This window comes from Brachypodium distachyon, chromosome 5 (genome assembly GCF_000005505.3).
Source record: "Brachypodium distachyon strain Bd21 chromosome 5, Brachypodium_distachyon_v3.0, whole genome shotgun sequence".
Lineage (NCBI taxonomy): Eukaryota > Viridiplantae > Streptophyta > Magnoliopsida > Poales > Poaceae > Brachypodium > Brachypodium distachyon.
Genome location: NC_016135.3, coordinates 18,398,394 through 18,420,463, shown reverse-complemented (window position 1 = coordinate 18,420,463; position 22,070 = coordinate 18,398,394). Strand labels below are relative to the sequence as shown.

Genomic DNA, 22,070 nt, shown 5'->3' with positions numbered 1-22,070 from the left:
CTAATTCAGACTTTGTCTACAAGTTCAGTGTTGAAAATAAACTTTTCTCTTATCTTAATATTATCTTAATAGATACGTGTAGACTGTGGTATTGGTCCGAATGGCACCCTTTGCTGCCTCGGTCGGACGGAGAGACACGTACGTGGGGCGCCCACCGGATGACCGGACCTCTCGTTGCGGAAGTGCGGAACCGCTCCGGCGGTCCGGAAGATCCATATTAGCTAGGAGTAGGTTGTACTGGAGTAGTACGGGGTCCCGTACTATTTGTACGGAGTACTTCTTTTAGATCGGTCCTAAATCGATTATTTGATTAACCAGATGATCCGATGTCCGTTTAGTCGTTTAATCCTGGCTTCTTCCTCTTCGTACAGTCGTACTGTTTGTCACAAAATCAGAAATAATTGTCATTGACACGGATCCAACTGGTTTGCGGCTATTCTGGAACACGCCTCCATATGGGCACAGCACATGCGTGTGATTTGTATCAGAGCAGAGGGACGTCAAGAACCATGCGAATCGTACGGCCACCGACAAAAACCAAATGAGATAAAAACATCGTAGTACCAAAGCTCTGTCTGTTTGCACACGAGGATACAAAGGAGTACCTTTTCTTCGATTTCAAGTGTTTTAGCAATCGGGAGCATCCAGAGCTTGGCCTTGCACGGGACCTGAATCGATAGGATCGAGTCGACCAAAGTTGGGTGATCCGTTACGGCACTTGTGCAGTCTCTTCGTATCCTCCACAACCTGATAACGACGAGCGATCGTGCTTCCTTCATCTTGTCAGGCCCGACACGCTTGCTGCGCACCCTCGAACTAAATGTTCAAGTCGCCGTCCTAAGGCTACGGTGCGATCGACTACTCCAGGGGAAATATTTGAGCACCATGTGCCACACTTGGCGTGCGAAAATACACAGGGCTGACTCCGTTTTGTTTAATCTGGACGGTTCATTGGGATCTCTCTCGTGCACAGCTTATGATAATTTTCAGCTATCCTTACAATACATCCACTAGCGAGAATGAACTACTCTTCGTCTCAAGAAAAGAGAGAGGAATGGGAAAATGTTCAATGGAATCTCATATTACTATGTGAGTTCAGAATATACAAGATACCGCGATACCCCTGAGGCCCTGAGTTCAGAATATACAAGATACTGAGATAGACTCCCAATACATAAATGAACTCAAGGGTATCAGGAAGGGAAATGCACAAGATGGTACTCACTGCATCCTGATGTACAGCAGCACAAGCTCTGGCACATATATACGCACCCGGGCACCCCAGGTCCCCATCCAACGCTAGCGCCGACGACCGGCTGTGTGCTTTTTACAGAAGAGAGACAAATGAAATCAACGCATACAATAGGGAAATCAGGCAAGCAACCATGGGACAATACAGCACTGCAATAGGATGCAAAAGAAGGCTATACACGACTCCAGCTGATAATTTTCTCAAAAAAAAAAATTGGGCTTTCGTACTAATAATCTTCCAGCTTCTCTCTGTTCCAAGTTTTGCCATCAGTGGAGCAGCTGGTGGTGCCGAGGGTGTCTGAACGATCCGCTGGCATAGAGCATCTGATAAACTGGCTTGATCCTCGCTATGAAAAATACGCTCACTAAGATTCCGCAACAACACACCATGGCACAAACGTAGAAGGTAACCCTGAAACAGTCAGGTCCAAAGCAGTTTGAAGCCTCCAGCACACCAGGGTGCTGCTTTGCTGCCTCCTTGTCATAGATATAACCAGCAAGAAGGGCTGAGAAAAAGAATGCGCCGAGCGGATTAACCAGGAGCATGAAGTTGTACATCAGCCCAAAGTCCTTCAGACCGAAAAGCTCCGAGACAGTTGGTATCATCACGGCGAATTGGACTCCATAACATATCCCCAGGAGTGTAGTTGAAACATAAATCAAGCTATGAAGACCAGTTGCGAAAAGGAGGAAGGTTACCACCATGATTACTTGTGTGCACATCATCCAGAAAGGACGAGGAAGCATTCTTGACCTGCAAAACATCAAGTGTTACTTGGACTATTTTCTGAAGTAGCAACTTCAATTATTTCATAGTGTTTCAACACATAAGAAAATTCAAAGACAACGATTGTTCAAAACAGATGCAAAATATCACTGATAATGAGACCATCAGTAGTGAGTAGAAGTGTACGAGCAATAGTGACTAGACATGGTGTAATATAAATAATCGAGTATGTTACATTGGCTTCTGCGTCATCCTTCTGAATTTCTTTAGCCATAGCCATAGGAAACAAAAGCTTGGCTTACACCTCTGGTTTCCCTCCATTGGACGGATAATAGCTCTTTTAAGATGCTCCATCTTAACTCACTAGAAGTAAGAAGAGATAAATCTCAACCGTTGATTGATGAAGGTTGGTTTTGGCATAATTAGAATATAACTAGTAATACCGAAATATGCGGTATTACATTAGTACATCCTTCCATACCAAACAAGTGGTAGATACAGAGAGTACTATACAAGTTTCCTTGTCTGTGCAAATCACGAATGATGGTTACACAAGCTTAGTTCGAGCAGTTAAGAAAGAAAATACATAAAATGGAATCCATTCCTTTCGTTATGTTTGCAATGTTCACACTAGACAAATTCGAAATTTAAATATCTTCAAAGATAGTATATCTTTTTTGTAATAGATTAAATTATAATATCTGTAATGAATTTTCAAATATGTAAATCATGAATTTAATTATCATAATAGGATGTAAGATGTAAAAAATCAGAAAGTTGAATTCCTTTTTGTGATAGAAAAAAAACAATTTTCTTCTTTGTAAGTTGAATTCCTAATAAGAAAATTCCGCTTTCCATTCCACACGAACGTTAAAACCCATGCCACCTTAATGCCTGTTTTGGAAAGATTACTCTTTGAAAACTAAAACTAATGCCAATTAGCAGAAGTATATATTCTTCCTTACATGGCTTTCAACCGTAGGTGGCAATACCCATTATTTGCTTCCATATTGGTATGCGGTAGAAGATAATACTCCCTCTGATCCTAAATTCTTGACTCAAATTTGCTCAAATATGGATGTATCTATTCTTAAAAAGCGTCTAGATACATGTAATATTTCGACAACAATTTAGGATCGGAGGGAGTACCTATTATTTGCTTGTTTTACTAACGCTAACATGATTATTAGTATCTCTCTAACCTCTCAAGTGGTAATAGCTATATCAACCATAGATCCTGATAAACTAACGACTCACAATTAACTGGGAGCACCCCAAAAAAATTCAGATGTTTTTCTCGATAATGAAAGCTTTATTGATCTGAATAATAATAATAACGCGTTAAAAGATACAACTGCGAAGTGGCTGCATCTATAGAAATAAAGTTGCTGCAAGCTAGTTAAAGGGAGCTGACCTTACGAAATATTCAGAAACAGATCCACCCAGGATACGGCCGACAAAGTTGCAGAAGCCGAAGAGGCACAACAAAATGGTTGTGTCATTAGCACCAGCAGCAATTCCAATCTGAGCTAGGTTGTTCAGAGCAGTGACACCAGTGCCAACACCACAAAAGTATACAATGAACAGTAGCCAAAAATCTGCCTTAACTAAGGCTTCACCGAATGTGAAATCATCACCCCTTCTCGGCCCTCTTCTTTTTTTCAAATTCACTGCCCCCTCACCCTCAGCCAACAGAAGATCCACATCAGTAGCCTCATCAGAATCGTTGGTGCCATTAAGAAGTGTTCTTGAACTGCCACGCAGAAGTGGTTCTGAATTCTCTTGATCCGCACCAGACAAACTATCAGTTGAATAAGATGGAACAATGGTGCTGGCCTTTTCCCCTTTTGGTTTGCTTGGATAAAGTGTCATTTTTATTGGTATTGCAAGTGGAGAAAGAAGCAGAACTATCATTATACCAAACAAAAGGTAGGTAATAGTCGCACTTAGTTTCAAAGTATCACCAAGTATTGTAGCTACCATAAGATATACACCAAGAACCACACTAGAGATTTGTGTGAACACAAAGTGGCTGTGCTCTGTTGCGTTGTCCTCATCCAGCGATGGAGTGCAAGGCCTAACAAAATACATCACGACAATACATGCCGTTGGGATCCCCAAAGCAAGCAATAGCAAAAGGTTTGCGGGAGAATTCTGAAGCATGCCGTTAAATGTTTCCGTGTAGACAGCAGCACTAACAGCAACATAACCTTTGATGAGACCAGCAACAGTTCCTCGGCTGAGAGGAAAGTTCCTCATGTTGGTCACAAGCGCCGCAGTGCCCAACCATGCACTACTGTTTGTGCCAATACAAAGAGCTATCCACAACTGCAGCAGCAACGATGATACATTCAGGGTATGAACACTGCTGAAATTTGGGATATAAAATGTACAGATAATTTCATATGGATTCAAGCTACCAAGTTATTCACAGAACAACGTGTATCAATATTAACTTTGATGCTTTATGATTTTTAGCCAAATTGGAAAACAATATTGTACCAACATGCCATGCATTGACCATGTGCACACTCGCAGCATTATGAAACTTTCTTTTCCTAAAGACCAACTTACCATTATCGGTGATCCCAATTATAGTGCCCATATTGTGATTCTATAAGTTAAGACGCTTACATGATTACAACATTCAAGTTTACAACATTGTTTCTTCAAATATTACTCAGCCACAAATAGGTACAAATTCCACCCTGGACTGTAACACCCCACCAATTTCACTCACTTCTGTTGCCAAACAAGTAGTCATAAAGTAACTAAGGCACAAGGAGAGATTTCACAACAAGTCAAACTATTAGATAGGAGAAGCAAACCTTAAATAGCTCACAAGAAATCAACAATCACTTTGAAACAGAGTGTGGAGTAACTATATTCAATAACACTCCACCAATTTCATACACCTCAAAATGTGTGGCAGATCTGATTCTTGTTCTCATCATAAAGTAACTTGGCCATGGGAGAGATTGTCAGTTGTCACAATACTTGTGTCAAAAAAAAGTTGTCACAATAGATTACGTGAAAAATACAAACAATGTTAAATTATGAGAAACCAACAATCACTTTTAATCAAAGTGTGGAGCATTCTATGCCCTTTAAAATGTCGTTTGACAAATCCTCCTCGTTTAGGATACCATCATAACATTTGTAATGTTGGTTACTAGCAAATACCATTACTTTTTCCTGTTTTCTACACTACGTACTGCTTGAATTTTTACTGGCACACAAACATTCTTACATTTTTACCCCTGACGTTTTATACTCCGTCTTGGTTGGAGATAATACTCCATAGATCTAAGTTGGAGTATCAAGGAGCAGTGACTGATCTGTTCCCTTAGATCAAAAGAAATGAATGGTCCAAATTAATTTCGGGGTACCGTAAAAGAGCTCTAGACTAGAACAACTTAAGTCAGCTTCACCTTTCGTGAAAATAGAAGCCATTTTCACCTAATTTTATTACAAACTGGCTTTGGAAAAGATCCCTCACTTATCCAGTCTCAAGGAATTAAACTTCGTCAACTAAACACCGAAATCCAGTACAAAGATCTGCTTCCGTGGAGGCTATGGGGTCAGAATACATCAGTGTGAGTTGGCTGATTCAGCAACATTAAAAATCCAGGTTTATCACGCGGTCCAACAGCAAAACCAATTCCGTCCCACTTGCAGAAATGATTGGTCAGAGAATCAATGTGATTTGCCTGGAGAATGGACCAAAGCTGGACGAAAGCAGGACAAGTTCAACCAAATGGCTCGATAAAAAAGTCATGTTACCACATTTAGCTTCAAGCCAGATTGATATGAAAATGTCTAACTGACTACTGTTATTAACATCAATCATACCATGTGAACACAATGATTTGCTTACTTGAAAGGAAAGAGCATAAAGCATATGCTATCTTGCCAAATTCCACCAGATAATCAACACCCCGGCACCAACAAAAGCACATACTGTAACACGCTTATTAGTAATTACCACTAAAATGACAAGCATGAAGAGAAATAAACAAAAAAACAGTGGAATTTTTATAATTTTGGTCTTAAATTCACGGCCTAGCGAATTAACTCATCTCACCACTCACCATCAAAACCGTTCGATTAAAATGAAATAAGGCGAATATGATTGCCAGGTGAATATGCAACCGAGATGACCACACATGTAAGGATGCAGAGAAGAGAGAGGCGGAGAAAGGGGCGGGTAGGAGGTGAGCGTGCATACCACCCAGTAGGGCATGGCGACGGTCTTGGTGACGGCGAGCCAGACGGTGCCGAAGCCGAAGAAGGCGCAGGCGGAGCCAATGGCGAGGATGAGCCAGGGCGGGAGGCGGTTGGCGAGCACCCCAGGGACGAGCCCGACGTTCTCGCCCACGTCGTTGGCGACGCCGAGCATGGTGAGCGCCTTCTGGTTGTACCCGAGCGCCTCCCTGACGGCGTGCGAGTAGAGCGGGAAGACGTAGGCGCTCCCGGCCGCCACCTGCACCCACACCGCCGCCGCGAGCCCCACCCACGGCGGCCGGCTCCCCGCCTTCACCCTCCCAACCCCTCCCTCCCCGCCGCCCGCCATCGATGCCGATCCCCTTTCGCGCCGCGTCGCGTCGCGGAGCAGCACCGGCAGACAGAGGAGCGGGAGCTCTCACTGGCTGCTAGTGCGAGCTAGCTATCGCGGCGCTGTGTGTGATGTGATGATGTGTCTGATGTGGTGGGGGAGAGAAGGGCCGTGCTTTTGCCTGCCTGAGGCCGTGGTGAGGCGGAGGAAGCTGGTTGGCTCTACTTTAACGTGGTGGCGTCAGTTAATAATGCTGTGCTCTCTCCATGTCGGCTGTCGCCTCGCCTCCTGGAACATGGTCTTTGCTTTCGGAGATGACAACAACATCATCCCAAATATATGTCCTTTTGGAAAATGCCGTTGGAATTCTCTATCGCCGACGAGAAACTAATGGGAAATCTTTAATATAACTTCTTTTCTATGGTTTTGTACTTACGTGTTCACCAAAATACAATGCTTACTTGCATGTTAAAGATTGTGCGAATTAAAAAAAACATGTACTATGCGTTAAAGAAACAAATACAACGGTTTACATTGATTGTTTAGAGGCTCCGAAGGATTTTGACAAGGTCATTATTGAGCATTGTCCCGGAGAGCCTAATTAGGTTGTTCATTACTCCTAGTTTTATTTTAGGATTCAACCAAAGCATGCTGGTTGGAAATTCCTTCTAGTTTTATTTTAAGGCTCAAGCAAGCGTGTGGTTGGACAATCTTTCTAATTTTATTTTAGGGTTCACTACGGCACAATTCTTAGTCGATAATCCTAACCGTCCATCTACATCAAAAAAAGGAACAAAAACATAAAAATAGTTGCGTGAATATCAAAGACGATCGGATAGCTCAAGTCACTGGGTATTTCTCAGGCGACTGAACCCTAGCAAAACTGTTTATTTTGCGGCTTCTTATTAATGATATAACTTTGGTTATAGAGCTACGGTTTGAGTACTCCATAAGAGATGTTTATCTCCTCAAGAACGGCCTTGGCACCTCCTCTAGAGTAAAGTTATAGAGCTACGGATCTCTAACGAAAATCTCAGCAGTTGGATCTAAAATAAACAGCCCAGATCGATGCTACAGTGTGTAAGATGCCTACCTAATAATAGCAGTATAAAATATGAACATATGTTTGGACTAGTTCATTCTAAATTTTGTACGTGTCAATAAACTGTAAAATATATCTACTAGCTTAAAATTTAGAATATAATAGTCCAAACACAGCATATACATTTTGTAACGTTCTAATATCATCTGGCCTTTATAGCTCGTAGGCGTTGCCTTCGAAACTCGGAAGGATCAGGGTTATCTATCGAGTCAACAGATTCTGACTTTGTTTCTTGTTCTGCTTGTCCGTGGCATGGATGCACCGCACACCCTAACAACCAAAAGTTATATCTATCGACTCTAACAAATTCTGATTTTTGTTTCTTGTTCTGCTTGTCCGTGGCATCGATGCTCCGCACGCCCTAACAACCAAAATGATGCAATAATTGCAACGCCGATGAGAGTGGCCGCTCGCTGGCCTCTCACTGCTGTACTGCTGTAGCTTGTGGTTAATTTGGCTTTCTTGGTTCTTAGTCTTGTCGTTATCGCAGGCAACCAGTACGGCCGCTGTCCTCCTAATTAATGCCCCTCCCATCGTCCAGCGTCACTGGCCATTAGGCTGGTCACACTGAGAGTACCATGCATATGTTATATGTTATTAGTTTATGTTATTACTTCAATAGTGATTAGTAACATATTTGTGATAACATAAAAATCTCATTTATTACTTTTGTAGACTCATTGTATGTTAAGAAGTGCGATACGATGGTAACATATCTAGTTATCCCAACACTCTTTTTCTTCATTAATAACATGACATATCATCAAAATTGCTTAGTTGGCATCTTTGTTACCAAATTTGTTACTTCCACTTTAGATGGTTGGGAAGTACTCCAAATTTGCAGGTCTAGATGGTTACCCTTGCCCTTTTGCAATTTTAATTACTTTTGAGAATTTCAGTGCCTAAAATCCGCACACTGGGAAACTTAAATTTGCAGTTGCTTGTGTCTTTCTGAAAGGGAACCTGAATGCATGAGTGCGGACGGGTCTTCACCGAGAAATGAGAGGCGTGCACGGAAAGATCCAATGTTCCTTTTGCGGAAAATGCTCGTTGTGCCAGCTCCTAATCTAACACCCGAGAGAAAGAAATTCTTTAAAAAGCATTGTACACTGGAACTGGATGTCTCCTCTTTGACGTGACATGTCTCAATTATTTGTAGTTTTGTACTCGTGTCCTTAAACTATTGTATTACACAGATCTCATTCGGATCACTTCACTGTTATGGTGTTCAGTCACGGAGACACTGACACCTATTGTACTTCAAACATACTTAAACCATTTCAGTTTAGCAAAGGGCTGCTACAGCTAAGCACACTTGATGAGACGCTGACACCTTGCATCCGTGCCCTGGCCTGCTGCCCATCCCTATTGTATGATTCATGCACTAAAATGATTTGTTTTAAGGAGGTTTTTCAGCCCAAGCTTTTCAAAAAAAGCTAAAAGGTGGTTGCCGTGACACAAGCCTCCTCGCTCCGTTCTCAATTAATTGGGCTTTACGAAATCAATCTGCAGTACACATTTTCAATTGAACGTGTACTGCGCGTTGATTTCAAAAAACAACAAGTTTTTTTTGTAAAAGTTCTGATAGAACGTGACCTGCAGGTCAATTTCAAAAAATAACAAGGGTTCTTTTGTGAAATTGCCGGCGCCAATTAATTAGCTACAGAAGGAGTACTGAATAACAAAACTCCACGTGGTGACCACGGACCACCACAGGTTGAACCCTGCCAGGGTAGTCTCCCCGTCAGAAGCGCTTTCCACTGCAAAATCAACGACATCGCCTTGTGCCGACCTGAGTAAAATCATCAGACGATGTACTCCCTCTGATTCTAAATTCTTGATTCAAATTTGCCCAAATATGGATGTATCTATTTTTAAAAAGCGTCTAGATACATGTAATATTTCGACAACAATTTAGGATCGGAGAGAGTACATTATTGTACTCTTCCGTCCAACAAAAGATGTCTCAAGTTTGTCAAAATTTGAATGTATCTAGACATGACTTATTGTATAGATGCATTCAAATTTACTCAAAGTTGTGACATTCTTTATTGGACGGAGGAAAGTATGAGTACTCTTATCGTATATAGCCTGACCAGAGACTCCCTCTCATAACGGTGAGGAGCCGCCGGCCGCGGTTTCGTATTGGTTTTGCTGTATTGATTATACTAGGTGGATAATTAGTGGATAAAATATTGCGGACGAAATGGACTGCTGGTTGACAATGAGAAGAAACGGGAAAGTTCAATGTACCATGCTATATACGATCTCGATTATGGGCGTCGAACTCTATCATTGCCATCGCACAATGATGGGTAGCCGACTTGAGCTGTCACTGACTGATCATCCATTTTGTCATCTTAGAAACGTATAATTTATCTCTCACAAAAATAAACACAATTTTTCGGTAGGCTCCACTCATGGTGGACAAATATTAGTACTGCTACGCAAGTAGGTACGGGTGTCTGATCGACTCTTGGGCTCGGTCGCAGCCATCCATTAGAGCGCCAAAGGAAAACAAGAAGTGCCACATGCTCTGTACTTTGTTGTGCCGAGGCGGTCGATCAAATGTGGATGAGAACAATCTCGGACTGTCGTCTCTCGCCCAACAGATCGATCCGGATAGACTTTTGCAAGCCGTTCGACCCGGTCGCTTTCCTCGGCTTCTGCGAATCCGAAGCAGCAGCAGCTCGCAAAAGCGAAAACAAAGAGATCAAGACGCCAAATAAAGAGTAGAGTAGCTACCTCGTCGCATGGAGATCGGCGCGGGCTCGTCTCCATCCTCACCTGGTTCACGCGGCGCACGCAGGGGGGCAGAAACAGATCCGATGCCCGCTGCGGCGAGCGCGACAGCATCAAACGGCCCCTTCCCCCTTGGCGGGCGCAAAGGCCGTTTTGGATTTGCTCCTGGCCCCTTGGCTCTGCTGGACCCTGCTGGATCAGCGGCGCGACGCGGTCGAGTACGACAATCATGCGCGTATCTGCTGACTGCTGGCCGCCTGGCCGGGCGAGGGGAACGTGGGCAGTGGTTCTGAGAGGGACGTGTGGCTTGCTTGCTCAGATCAGATGGGCACAGATCGGGAATTTCGGGACACGTACATGTTGTTGGTCCGATCCCATCAGGTCATCAGGCGATGAATTCCCAGCGATCGATCCAGATGCGGCAGCAGCCAACAGGTAGCAGGGGGAATGCGGCGTTGGATATATACGTACGTGCCAATGTGGTGAGGTTTGCTTTCGTTTTCGTTTTTGTTTTGTTTGTCCGATCAGGGTCGATGTACAAGCCAAAATTGGCTGCTTTGATTGGCCATCTCTCGATCGTGGCAAGCGTCGACTGCAGGAATCACCCAAGCCAGCAGCTTCTGAAGACTGAAGGCGTTTTGATCCGTGGCGGATTAATTAGCCAGGAGGACAAAGCTTGGAAGTAAGTTAGCACGGTATCTGATTGTTCATTTCTTGAACCATAGCATGATAGATAAGCAGCACTGCAGCATGAACCAATCAAGTCAACGCACGAGAGGAAAATTGGAAAGTTTGAACTCGAGACCGGTGGTGTGCTTGCGACGTGGAGCGATCATAACAGCCGGAAGATACAAAAAACAAAAAACAAAAAAGCTTGCGTTGCTTTCATTGAGAGTTGAACTCAAGACCTCCCGCTTACTAAACGGGTGCTCTAACCAACTGAGCTATGAAAGCCAGTTGCTTCTGTTTTCGTTCTAGCGTTAACTTACCTGAGACAAAGCTTTGACAGTTTCGAAATTAAACAATTGGGCATGGAGTATGTCCTCTAATTTGCAACAGCACAATGACCCGCGAAACGGACTAACAATGAACACACCCGCGAGACGGATTAACACTGCACACGTTGACGCTAGCAAGCGCCTGTACAGCCCGAGACTCCCCTAATTTTGCAACAGCACAATGACCCGCGAGACGAGACGGATTAACACTGAACACGTTGGCCCTAGCAAGCGCCTGTACCGCCCGACACCATGGTACATCCAATGCTTTTCCTAGATTTGAGATTCAAAGTTTCAAACACACGTGTGTCAGTATGTTTTTTGGCGCCCACATTGAACTAACCCCAAAATATGCTGGTTGTTACAGTACATAATATTCGTATTTTCAGATGAATCTTGAACAAAAAAAATTGAAGCTAAAGAATACAGTAGCAATTGAAATTAAACAGAAAAGAGGGGGCATGAAAATTCCGCAAGGCTTCTTCAGGCGTACAGTCTACTCCCCGGTGCTCATACGCCTCTCATGACTGCTTGACAGCATGCGAAACACGCGCATCCCCGTGAGAGTTCCACTGAAGAAGCATCCATACAATTGATGTCCCTAAATAAGAAAGGATAAGCCCATCAGAAATGTTAAACAAACAAACTGGCCTACAAATGCATCAAAATCTGTTCTTCAGTCTTGAACATTTTGGACTACCACCCTGCCAAATGTTGTCTTGCCAAATTTTTGGTCAAGGATTTCTTGGCCCACACTTTGCCAACTAGTTGGTAAGAATATGCGAGAGGAATGGGTGGCTCATATTGGCAACCAAAATTTTGGCAAAGCACCAAATAAACATAGGCTACCAATATTTTGGCATGGCTAGTTTGTTCACCAACCAAGCAAGCCCTAGATACCGACTATAAGCATAATGGCTTTAAACTTTATATATGTCATTTGGACAGTTCAGCCCAGGGCAGAATTAAAGGGGGAAAAGTGCATATCTCGCAATATTTAAGAAATTGCCTCAAATGCCATATAAGGAGCATATTTTAGAGGCAAGCATGGAAAAACCAGCTCTTACAAGGTACGGACTTATAAGATTGTTCTCTACCGCTAATTAAATTGAATGAACACTTACGATAGCACCAGGTCTACAAACCTAATTATAGCAAAGAAGTGCAGTAGCAGCTAGTAACCAAAGCTAATAATGCTATTGAAGAACTGGTTAGTTAGGTGACAAAGGCAAAACAGACACTAATAGTGTACTCAAAATTCAAGTTTGGGTCCAGTACCTGCAAAGAAGCCAACTGTGCTCAGATTTGCTGCAGCCATGGTATGATATATCAAGTATTCGGTGAGAAAGTGACCGAGAGCATAGACGAATGACAGGAAGGTGGCTAGATATAGAGGTCTGTTTTCCAGGTTAAGTGCACACAGAAAGCACAGTGTGCATGTTAGAAGTGTCCAGACCCCAAAAGTACGACCATGTACATCAGTCACTGCATGTAAAAGAACAATGTTAATCATATTAGCCCCAAAAAGAAAACATTAATCATGGTAGAGATAAGATGTTATACGAAATAAACAATCTCGAAGACAAATGACAGAGATAACAACTTATTAGTTTGAGGGCTCCATAAAAGCAACTACGAAACCATCATTATGAAGCTGTTATGATTCATAATGCTCAAAGATTACCGACTTAATCATAATTTCATGAGGCTTCATGAGCAATTTCCTATGCATCACTTCCTGATTGGCATGGTCGAACCCATGTTTAAACAATGCATCCAAGCAAAGATTACTTTTATCTCAGAATACACCATTAGTACCTGTGCATAGCAAGGCATCTACATAAGTGAGTCCTCTCAACTCACCAAATTACTAGTCGAGCATAAATGCAGCTCCTTTAGACCCAAACTCCAATATGTGGGTCACTAAACAGAAAAAAAATCCCTACTTAATTGACAATTCCCGCAACTTGGGAGCACTAAACAGTAAACAGACCTAAAAATCTGGAAGTAGTTTCCTTAGAATTCATGTGAAACCTGTTGCTTCAATGGTATTATGCAATGTTTCCAAATTTCAACTATACTGCTTCCGAAGTAGTACGTACAAGGAAATTACCTAGGCATATTTTATGTTGACTAATCAAATGCTCCTGATCTCCCTGATCCAATGGCAAGGAACCAGTCCGATGGCTTGCTAGAGATTGGTAGTCTGATCCCTAGTCATTGTCAATTTCCTATGGACCACTTCTTGATTTGCCTGGTCAAACCCCTGATCTAACAATGCCTAAAGGCAGTCAAGTGCAAATGAAAGATAACTTTTATTGAAAATATATCATTAATAATTTAATACCTGTGCATAGCAAGGCATCTACATAAGTCAGTCCTCTGAACTCACGAAGTTCCTAGTCAGCTCCTTCAGACCCAAACTCCAATATGTGGGTTCTACATAAATCACTGCTCTTAACTCACCAAGTTCCTAGTCAAGCAGAAATGCAGCTCCATAAGACCCAAACTCCAATATGTGGGTTCTAGTGTTCTACATAGCTCAGTCCTCTGAACTCACCAAGTTCCTAGTCAAGCACAAATACAGCTCTCAACTCACCAAGTTCCTAGTCAAGCACAAATAGAGCTTCAGAACCAAAGTCTAATACGTGGGTCATAAACAGGTAAAATCCCCACTCAAATCGACAGTTCCTGCAACTTGGGGGCACTAAACAGACCAACAGTCCAACTTAACTCGCAGCAATAACCGATCTACTACCGCACTAGGGCGCATGAATCGACAAAAGGGAACCAGATCCAACCATACACTCCACACAGAACGGCGAACCCACAGAAGCAGCGAGAGAGTGGGGAGGAATGGGGGGCACGAACTCTCTGTCTGCGAGAAGACGGCGACACGGAGCGCCCAGATGTTGAAGAAACCGAACCAGACGGAGGCGAGGCGGAGGGAACCGACCAGCATCAGCCACCACCCGAGCGCCGGCACGGCCTTCCTACTCCCGCCCTTCTCCGCCATGCTCCCGAAATTCTTCCTCGGTCCCTCCGCTGTGCGATGGGGTATCGGAGCTTCGGGTATCTCGGGTTGGTGGGCCTGGTGGCACTGTTCGCACGGTCATGTGCTGCGAGAACGGGATCGGACCGACGAGCATGTGCGCAGCCAGATATACGTCCGACGTTATCCCTAGCTGCCAGAAAGGGATTCAAAATGTGGCACAATTTCTGCAAAATTGGGTAAGGAGGAGGAAAAACCACCAAACAAATGAGGGAGTAGTAGCTGGTCTCGTCATTGGTGTCAACTTCTTTGGCGAAGTAGGGGATTAAAAATATAATTCACATTTTTTTGATTTTTTTCAGTTGCTTTTTTACTGTACACTTACGATACAATTTTACTCTTGTATCACGGGCCTCAAAAGAATTGTTTAGTTGGCCATCTTTAGAGTTCTGACTAGCTGTGTACGCGCGCTTCGCCGCACCGTTGAAAAAATTGAAGCAATCAGATAAAAAAACTGAGTGATCAAACGACAACTCTTTCCACACGCCACACACAAGCAAATATGGCAACCAAAAATAAATGGATCCAACTATCTCGCGAGGTTAAGCACCCAACAATAAAACCAGCGCAATCCTGCTATATTTCTCAACATACACCTTTGATCTTTCTCTTGCTTTTTCATTCATTACGAAGGCCCCCTTCTTTTGGACTTTTAGCCCAGCTTCCAGGTCCCAGGCAGCCGAAGCCCAAAAGAAGACAAAACTTCTACCAAGCTCTTCCTAGAAGCCCCTCCAAAACGTAGTGCAAATTGGGTTATGAGGAAAAACTGGTCTGGACCAGTTTCCCGAGCTTCTCCACACGTGCAATACGAAATTACCCCGAGGGCGAACCGTTATTACTCCCAAAATGCCACCGCGCGACCGATCGAAAGAAACCCAGACCCAACCCGAGCGCCCGTCTTCCCCTGCCGCCGCCGCCCCTCACCCTCGTCTTCTCCACTGGATCCGCCGCCCCTCACCCCTCCACCGGATCCACCGCTCACCCTCCTCTTCCCCTGTCGCCGCCGCCATCACCCCGACCCGAGCGCTTCCCCTGCCGCCGCTGCCCCTCACCCCCGTCTTCTCCACTGGATCCGCTGCCGCCCCTCACCCTCTTCTTCCCCTGCCGCCGCCGCCCCTCACCCCTCCACCGGATCTCGTCGCCGGCAATACTCCCCTCGCAGCGCCCGCAAGGATCTCGTCGCCGGCAATACTCCCCTCGCAAGGTGAGAACAAATCACTGTTAGTGTTTTTGCATGGTGTGAATGGTTGATGCATGGGATAAATGATGGATTTGGTATGAGACTGCTTGTGTGTTGATATCCATTTTGCTGTGCAAATTAGAGATTGTAGCTACTGTATTTGGTCATTTTGCTGTGAAATTAGAGATTTTAGCTACTCTTTTTGGTCATTTTGATGTGCAAATTAGAGTAGAATTACTCATTGTTGATGTTAAGTCATGTGTACATTATAGATGGAAAAAAGGAAAACTGGCAAAACTACATGGGATGCTGTAGCTCATAGAGTTTTCCTTGATGTCTGCATCGAAGAAGTGGAAGCTAATAACCGTCCAACTCGATGTTTGAATGCTGTTGGATATGCCAATTTGATATCCAAGTTCAACGAGCGTACGAAGCGAAACTATGACCGCAAACAAATGAAAAATAGGTGGGAGACACTAAAAAAGGACTACAATACATGGAAAACATTGACCCAACGTGCATCTGGTACAGGAAGAGATCCCAACACCCATACCATTGCGGCCAGCGACGAGTGGTGGGAGAAAGAGACACATGTATTATCTTTTTCATCTAATTTACATGGCTGGTCATTTTTCCAAAACTTATGGACTGTCAAACTGATGTGCTGCTGTGATTTTATTGTGTTTTTTCAGAGAGTTCCTAAAGCAAGCAAGTTTAGAAATGCTCCACTTCAAGATGAGGAGAAGATGTCCATTATCTTTGATAAGCATTGTGTGACAAATGAGCATGCTCAGGTGCCTGTTCCATCAGCTCATGTTGGACCATCTGAAGATGCACACATTGTGATTGACGGTGATGAGAATGATTCGGGTTGTGAGGGGGATGATCTTGTCACTGCAGTTCGTGGTGGGAAGGGAAAGGGGAAGGGTAAGCCTAAGAGAGCATGTCCATATTCACCTAGTCCAGCAACAAAGGCAGCAAAGGTGGCAAAGGAAGAAAGCCCAACTGATGCTCAGCGTCTCTTGAGCATTATGGAATCAAGGTCAAGGACCAAGCACTCCGCAACATCTCAGGTGTCAATTAATCCTGCAAGACAGGAACATAGGGATATGGTGGCGCAAGTGGTTCGAGATGGAGGTATAGCAGGGAGTGACGAGCACTTCTATGCCACCCAACTATTCATGCAACAAGAATATCGTGATGCATTCTCAACTTTTGATACTGAAACTCCTGACAAGAGGCTTGAATGGCTAAGGAGGACGTGGGCACATCACAATAAGAAGTAGGCTACATCTTTAATTGTCATGGCTGCACCTGTGTGTGCATTTTTTAATTGTCGTTCGCATTCGGAAACTTTTTTTAATTGTCATGGCTGCACCTGTGTGTGCAATTGATGCCTGTGTGTGTTATTGTTTAATTACTTGTGTACTATTTTAATTAGCAGCTGAACATGTGTGTGCTTGCTGCCTATTTAAATTATTGGACGATTGAATAACTTGCTGTGTACTTGCTGCCTATTTGAAGTACTGGATGATTGAACTTGTGTGTGCTTGCTGCCTATGTGAACCTGTGTGTGTGCTTGCTTCCTGTGTGTACTTGCTGCCTATTTTAATTATTCGATGATTGAACTTGCTGTGCAGTTTGTCTCATATGGTTTCTATTATTTGTTGAACAGTGAGTGATGGATGAAGCTACATATTCGTCGGATGAAGAATTTGACATGGCTGCGGTTACATTATTTTGTATTATGCAAAAGAAAAAGAGAATTCCGTATGCACTGAGAAGACTGCCATTCATGACAGGGATCCAATGGGTTGAGGAGCAGTTAAAGGTACAAAAAAAACATGTCATCTAAAGAAGCATTAGCATTGTTTTTATGGACCTTGGGAGTACCTCAATCAAACATTCAAGTTGCAAATCGATTTGAACACAACCCATCTACAATTTGTAGGAAGTTTGAGGAAGTTTTGAATTGTTTGGACCGAATGGCTGGTGATTAGCTGGCACCGATTGATCCTTCCTTCACACATGTTCATGAAAAATTAAGAAAGCCTAGATTTTGGCCTCATTTTAAGGATGCTATTGGAGCAATTGATGGAACACACATTCCTGTCATAGTGCCGGCTGAACTGGAAGTGATTCATACCAATAGGAAGGGATACACAAGTCAAAATGTCATGGCAATGTGTGACTTTGATATGAGATTCATTTTTGTTGTTCCTGGGTGGCCCGGATTTGTCCATGACACTCGTGTATGGAATGATGCTAGGATCGAATATGGTCATTTCCCACACACCCCACAAGGTAAATCTAACTATGTTAAATCTTTTCACATTTTATTGTAGTTCTAATGTTCACTTTTATCTCTAATTGATTATAGGGAAATACTATCTTGTTGATTCCGGATATCCAAACAGAGTTGGGTACTTAGCTCCATACAAAGGGCAATGGTACCATGTACCCGAATTTGAAGATGCTCCTCCTGTTGGGATGCAAGAGATGTTCAACCATTGCCATTCATCTCTACGAAATATCATCGAAAGAGCATTTGGTGTACTCAAGATGAAGTGGTGAATTCTTCTAGGCATACCGGCCTACCCACCGTTGAAGCAGAAGAAGATAATTACTGCATGCATGTGTTTGCATAACTACATTCGTGACAGTAAGCTACGTGATGAGCACTTTGACCGATTTGAGATGGGGGCCTATGTAAAGGAGGATGGCCCGACTGGTGTTGACACTTTAATTGGACCCGATGATGGCACCATGGGGACGATACGTGATGGTAGTGCAGCGGGTTTGGTAGCTTGAGTGATGCTAATGAATGACCTTTTGTGTATGATCAAACTCCTTTTGTGTAGGATCAGATAATTGTGAGACCTTTTCGTTTGTTAGACTCGTAATATGTACCACTTTATTATGTTCAACTTTTATTTTAATTTTCATTTATGCGGAAAAACAGTCTAACATATTCATATTGAGAACCAAACAAGTCACGGCAACATCTCAAGGGCAACACAGTCCTTTCATACAAACATCAGACAACAAGCTGCATTTCCAGAAGCTGAAAAGAAGGGAATAGAATAGCTTCTCAGGGCTTCCCGTGGCAGCCGTTTCTCCCAGAAATTAAGCTGAAGCCGGCTTCCAGAGAAACTCCAGCCAAAAAGAAGGGGGCCGAAGCCCTTGTGTAACACAACTTAAAATTAATGCTTATTTCTTCCAACCCCTTCAGACTTCAAACATGAGATTCTTTGAATAGAAATCACAAATATTTTCTTGGATTTGATAAAAAACACGATCATCAATTATTATTATTTACATGAAAAGCAATTAGTTTGGTGGCATACTGTCAACTTGACCAAGATTACATATCTGGATATTTTGCAGCTATGGATATTACATGCTTCGGATCCTCAAACTGAAAATACAAAACAACCATATAAATCGAACATTTTTCATATATGGTTGCATATCCTTCCAACAAAAACAAAATAAATTAAGAGCACCGACCCAAGAGAAGTTCAAAACAATATATCTGGGTGCTTCAACTTGAAGAATTCAAAACACAAACTTATTAGCAGTTCACCGTCTGGAAGAATTAAAATGATGCATAAACTTGAACATGGACACACACATACATGTATAATAAGAACACCTTGAGGAATTCAAAACAAAAACATGAACCTGAACTCTATGCACCAGTGGATAACACAACATGTGAATGCATCTTGCTAATAGCATCGCACGTACATATCCAACCAGGATCTGCCCCCGCGTATAAGCAATCAATGTTGTAAAAAAAAAGTATAAGCAACCAACTGATGCAAACAATATCTGCTGCCCCCATGCATAAGCAATCAATTGATCGATGCAAACAAGATCTGCCCCTTAACGTTGGTGAACTCCTCGACGGGGACAAAGTCAAGTACACACTGTTGGGAGGCATATTCTGCAAGTGGGGTTACTATTATGCTTAATTGAAACTGCTAATCAGACCAAAGAAATACGAGAAAGAAGTATGCACTGTAATACTCCAAATGGCCGCTCTTGTGGCAAAAATCAAGGAAGATGAAAACAACTAATTTTAAATCGATCATACATCAGGATGTCCCCAAATCCCTTCAAAGTTATCATGATCCACTATAAAAAGAAAAATAGAACATCCAGGCAAGGATAGCAGTTTGTCAAGTTCAGTGGTTAGATTCATACATATAAAAAATTAGGTTTGTTTACATGGAAACAATTTACGGTAACAATATGCTAGATGGCATAAAGCATAAATATTATTACCAGCCAGTATACACAGTTAAGTCTGCTATACCAGATAAATAATACTCCCTCCGTTTCATAAAAATTGACACGGATTTAAATTGTTATAGTTCAAATTCGTGCCAATCTTTATGAAACGGAAGGAGTACTATGCTTTATGCCATCTGGAAGAGTTATAATGCTCCTCTGGCTCCTCAGCGCTTCATGGAAGCGTGGTTGGTTTTCTCGGCCTCTTAGCGACCTGCACTTTCATCCCCTCCTCTGTCGGATCGACTCTGTCTCTGGGGCGCCTCTCTCCGCCGCCGAACCGCTTTCCTGGCCGTCGTTGTGGCCTCCCTCCTCTATGCGGCACCCACCTCCCTTTCCCATGTCCGTCTCGCCTTTGCACCAACAGTAAAGTGACCCTAAGAACATCAATGAAACTGCATATTACGGTTGATCGATATGGAAAAAGGTTAATAAGGGCAGTGCCATGTGTATGTAACAGAGCTAGCTGAAACTTGTCTCAGATCAGCATTGGAGCATATCACAACTCTTAAAGCATCAAGCAACTGCACTGAACAATTATAATCTGCACAAACCATCTCCAACAAACTGGTTGAAAATGCACTATCTGGGTCACGGGGTCTCCCAAGCAAATGACGACGCATACTGGTAAAACATCTTGGTTGTCATTTTGACAAACACTTGGTGGGCATCATTCTATTAAGCATCAGCATAATAGTTAAATGAAGAACGTTACTTAGTACCTTCATTTTGATCACCAAAATAATAACATATTTTATGCATGCTGCAAATAAATTAGTGACCCCGTCAATAAATCTTCCAGCGCAGGCGATGAGGGTTTGGAGATGTGAGCTAGATGCATGCAAGCAGACGGAGCAGTAATGACCTTCAAGACAAAGGCGTGACACTTGGGCATGGGGCTTTGCTGCTTTTGTGGTCGCCCCCGTGGTCTGCTACTGACCGCCACGGTGAAGTGCATGAGCAGACCCTGAGTCGATCCGAGGGACACGATGGATCCGGGAAAGGGTCGCGGCTGCGGTGTTGAGAAGGAGCGAGGCTGTTGTTGAAGCCCCCCTCGCAGATTAGAAATAGAAACTGGTAGAAGCAGAAGAGTCAAAAGTTCAAGAACATGCAGGTCATCAGAAGGATTAGTAATTCCTCTCGAAGCCAACCAGAATTGCAAAATCCACCGCCGTACAGTTTCGTCGAACAGGAAGCGGGCGTGATCCACGGAGCCATAAGCTGCCGCCGCGCACGCAGGCTTCCCGGGAGATGGCCACATCGTGCCAAACAAAGAGAGCGCGTGGAGATGTCGATGGTGCAGGAGGGGCGAGGAACGGCGCCTGGGTAGGCGACGACAGCGAGGCGGGAGCGCTGGCAGGGACGCGGGCACTGGCGCGCGACGGAGGGAGGCAGGAGAGACGCGCAGCGACAGGGAAGCAGGGCGCAAGCGGCCGTCGCCATCGCCACAGAAGCCTCGGGGAGCGGCGGCACGGTCCGATGAGTCAAATCGGCATGCATGTCCGATGAGTCAAACCGGCATGCCTGTCCGATGAGTCAAACCGGTGGCGCCGCTCGGGGAGAGGCGGCCGGCGGCGTGATCTTAAGGAGCGGGGCCGGCCGGCGGGGGAAATCTCGTGGAGCGAACGGACCACCGGGAGGAGGGACGATGCCACCATTGATTTACACCACAGGGCCGACCACCGTGCCGCTGAGCTTCTCCTCCGCTTCGATTCCTCTTACGACCAGCGCCACGCCTCGAGCGAGATGTAGTTCGACCGGTAGCCGCCACCAGCAGTGGCCTCGACGTTGATGGACCGCAGCGACGCAGACATCATGCTCATAAATAGCAACCAGAAGAAGACACCAGAACCTGAGTTACCGACTTGAAAACTGCCGGCGCACGCGCTCCGGAAATTTCGATGGGACAGCTCGCGGGCTACGCGTCACCGCGCATGCGCCCCCTCCAGACAGCGCATCCGCCGACGGCACGCTACACGGCCCTAAGCAACAACCTCTTCGCTGACAGTGGCCCAGCTCGACGCACGACTGCCTCCTGGCTAGAAAACAGAAGCGCAGGAAAACTACAGTAATCGGAGGTGGCATCCATCTGCAATTATCCTGCATGCTACAGTGCCGATGAAAGCGACCTGTGGAGCGACGAGAATGCGAAGAAACCGGTCGGCCG

At 44.1% G+C, this 22,070-nt stretch overlaps 3 protein-coding genes, 2 long non-coding RNA genes and 1 other non-coding gene across 7 annotated transcripts; 1 reads left to right on the top strand and 5 right to left on the bottom strand.

Moving 5' to 3' along the window:
- Positions 1-1,055: 1,055 nt before the first annotated feature.
- Positions 1,056-6,769, bottom strand: LOC100826615 (protein NUCLEAR FUSION DEFECTIVE 4). The gene is made up of 3 exons (XM_003580039.4): positions 6,207-6,769; positions 3,393-4,306; positions 1,056-2,005 (listed from the first exon to the last, which is right to left on the bottom strand). The coding sequence occupies exons 1-3, from the start codon at positions 6,549-6,551 to the stop codon at positions 1,519-1,521; spliced, it is 1,746 nt and encodes a 581-aa protein (XP_003580087.1). The 5' UTR covers positions 6,552-6,769; the 3' UTR covers positions 1,056-1,518.
- Positions 6,770-9,885: 3,116 nt separating this feature from the next.
- On the bottom strand, positions 9,886-11,284 carry LOC112269342. The gene is made up of 2 exons (XR_002961104.1): positions 10,381-11,284; positions 9,886-10,301 (listed from the first exon to the last, which is right to left on the bottom strand). It is a non-coding gene; the product is annotated as an uncharacterized LOC112269342 (long non-coding RNA).
- TRNAT-AGU lies at positions 11,258-11,331 on the bottom strand. Its single transcript has one exon. It is a non-coding gene; the product is annotated as a tRNA-Thr (tRNA).
- Positions 11,332-11,667: 336 nt separating this feature from the next.
- Positions 11,668-14,525, bottom strand: LOC100826303 (ergosterol biosynthetic protein 28). Its single transcript, XM_010241781.3, has 3 exons — positions 14,247-14,525; positions 12,654-12,860; positions 11,668-11,976 (listed from the first exon to the last, which is right to left on the bottom strand). The coding sequence occupies exons 1-3, from the start codon at positions 14,389-14,391 to the stop codon at positions 11,897-11,899; spliced, it is 432 nt and encodes a 143-aa protein (XP_010240083.1). The 5' UTR covers positions 14,392-14,525; the 3' UTR covers positions 11,668-11,896.
- A 1,354-nt stretch (positions 14,526-15,879) lies between these two features.
- LOC106865525 (L10-interacting MYB domain-containing protein-like) lies at positions 15,880-16,893 on the top strand. Its single transcript, XM_014895672.1, has 2 exons — positions 15,880-16,200; positions 16,300-16,893. The coding sequence occupies exons 1-2, from the start codon at positions 15,880-15,882 to the stop codon at positions 16,891-16,893; spliced, it is 915 nt and encodes a 304-aa protein (XP_014751158.1).
- A 2,894-nt stretch (positions 16,894-19,787) lies between these two features.
- On the bottom strand, positions 19,788-22,058 carry LOC112269341. 2 transcript variants are annotated; one of them, XR_002961102.1, is made up of 2 exons: positions 20,626-22,058; positions 19,788-20,280 (listed from the first exon to the last, which is right to left on the bottom strand). It is a non-coding gene; the product is annotated as an uncharacterized LOC112269341 (long non-coding RNA). The 2 variants fall into 2 exon arrangements; XR_002961103.1 differs by having other exon boundaries at positions 20,769-22,058.
- Between the last annotated feature and the right edge of the window lie 12 nt (positions 22,059-22,070).

What these genes read in the sequence shown, in the direction of transcription:
- LOC100826615 (XM_003580039.4), bottom strand. Translation starts at nt 6,551, where the DNA reads ATGGCGGGCGGCGGGGAGGGAGGGGTTGGGAGGGTGAAGGCGGGGAGC. An exon ending in TCGCCATGCCCTACTGGGTG is followed by an intron (nt 4,307 to 6,206) that starts GTATGCACGCTC and finishes TTGCTGCTGCAG; the next exon opens with TTGTGGATAGCTCTTTGTAT. An exon ending in GTTTCTGAATATTTCGTAAG is followed by an intron (nt 2,006 to 3,392) that starts GTCAGCTCCCTT and finishes GATGTTTTGCAG; the next exon opens with GTCAAGAATGCTTCCTCGTC.
- LOC100826303 (XM_010241781.3), bottom strand. Translation starts at nt 14,391, where the DNA reads ATGGCGGAGAAGGGCGGGAGTAGGAAGGCCGTGCCGGCGCTCGGGTGG. An exon ending in CGTCTTCTCGCAGACAGAGA is followed by an intron (nt 12,861 to 14,246) that starts GTTCGTGCCCCC and finishes TTTTACATGCAG; the next exon opens with TGACTGATGTACATGGTCGT. An exon ending in CACAGTTGGCTTCTTTGCAG is followed by an intron (nt 11,977 to 12,653) that starts GTACTGGACCCA and finishes TTTCTTATTTAG; the next exon opens with GGACATCAATTGTATGGATG.
- LOC106865525 (XM_014895672.1), top strand. Translation starts at nt 15,880, where the DNA reads ATGGAAAAAAGGAAAACTGGCAAAACTACATGGGATGCTGTAGCTCAT. An exon ending in GGTGGGAGAAAGAGACACAT is followed by an intron (nt 16,201 to 16,299) that starts GTATTATCTTTT and finishes GTGTTTTTTCAG; the next exon opens with AGAGTTCCTAAAGCAAGCAA.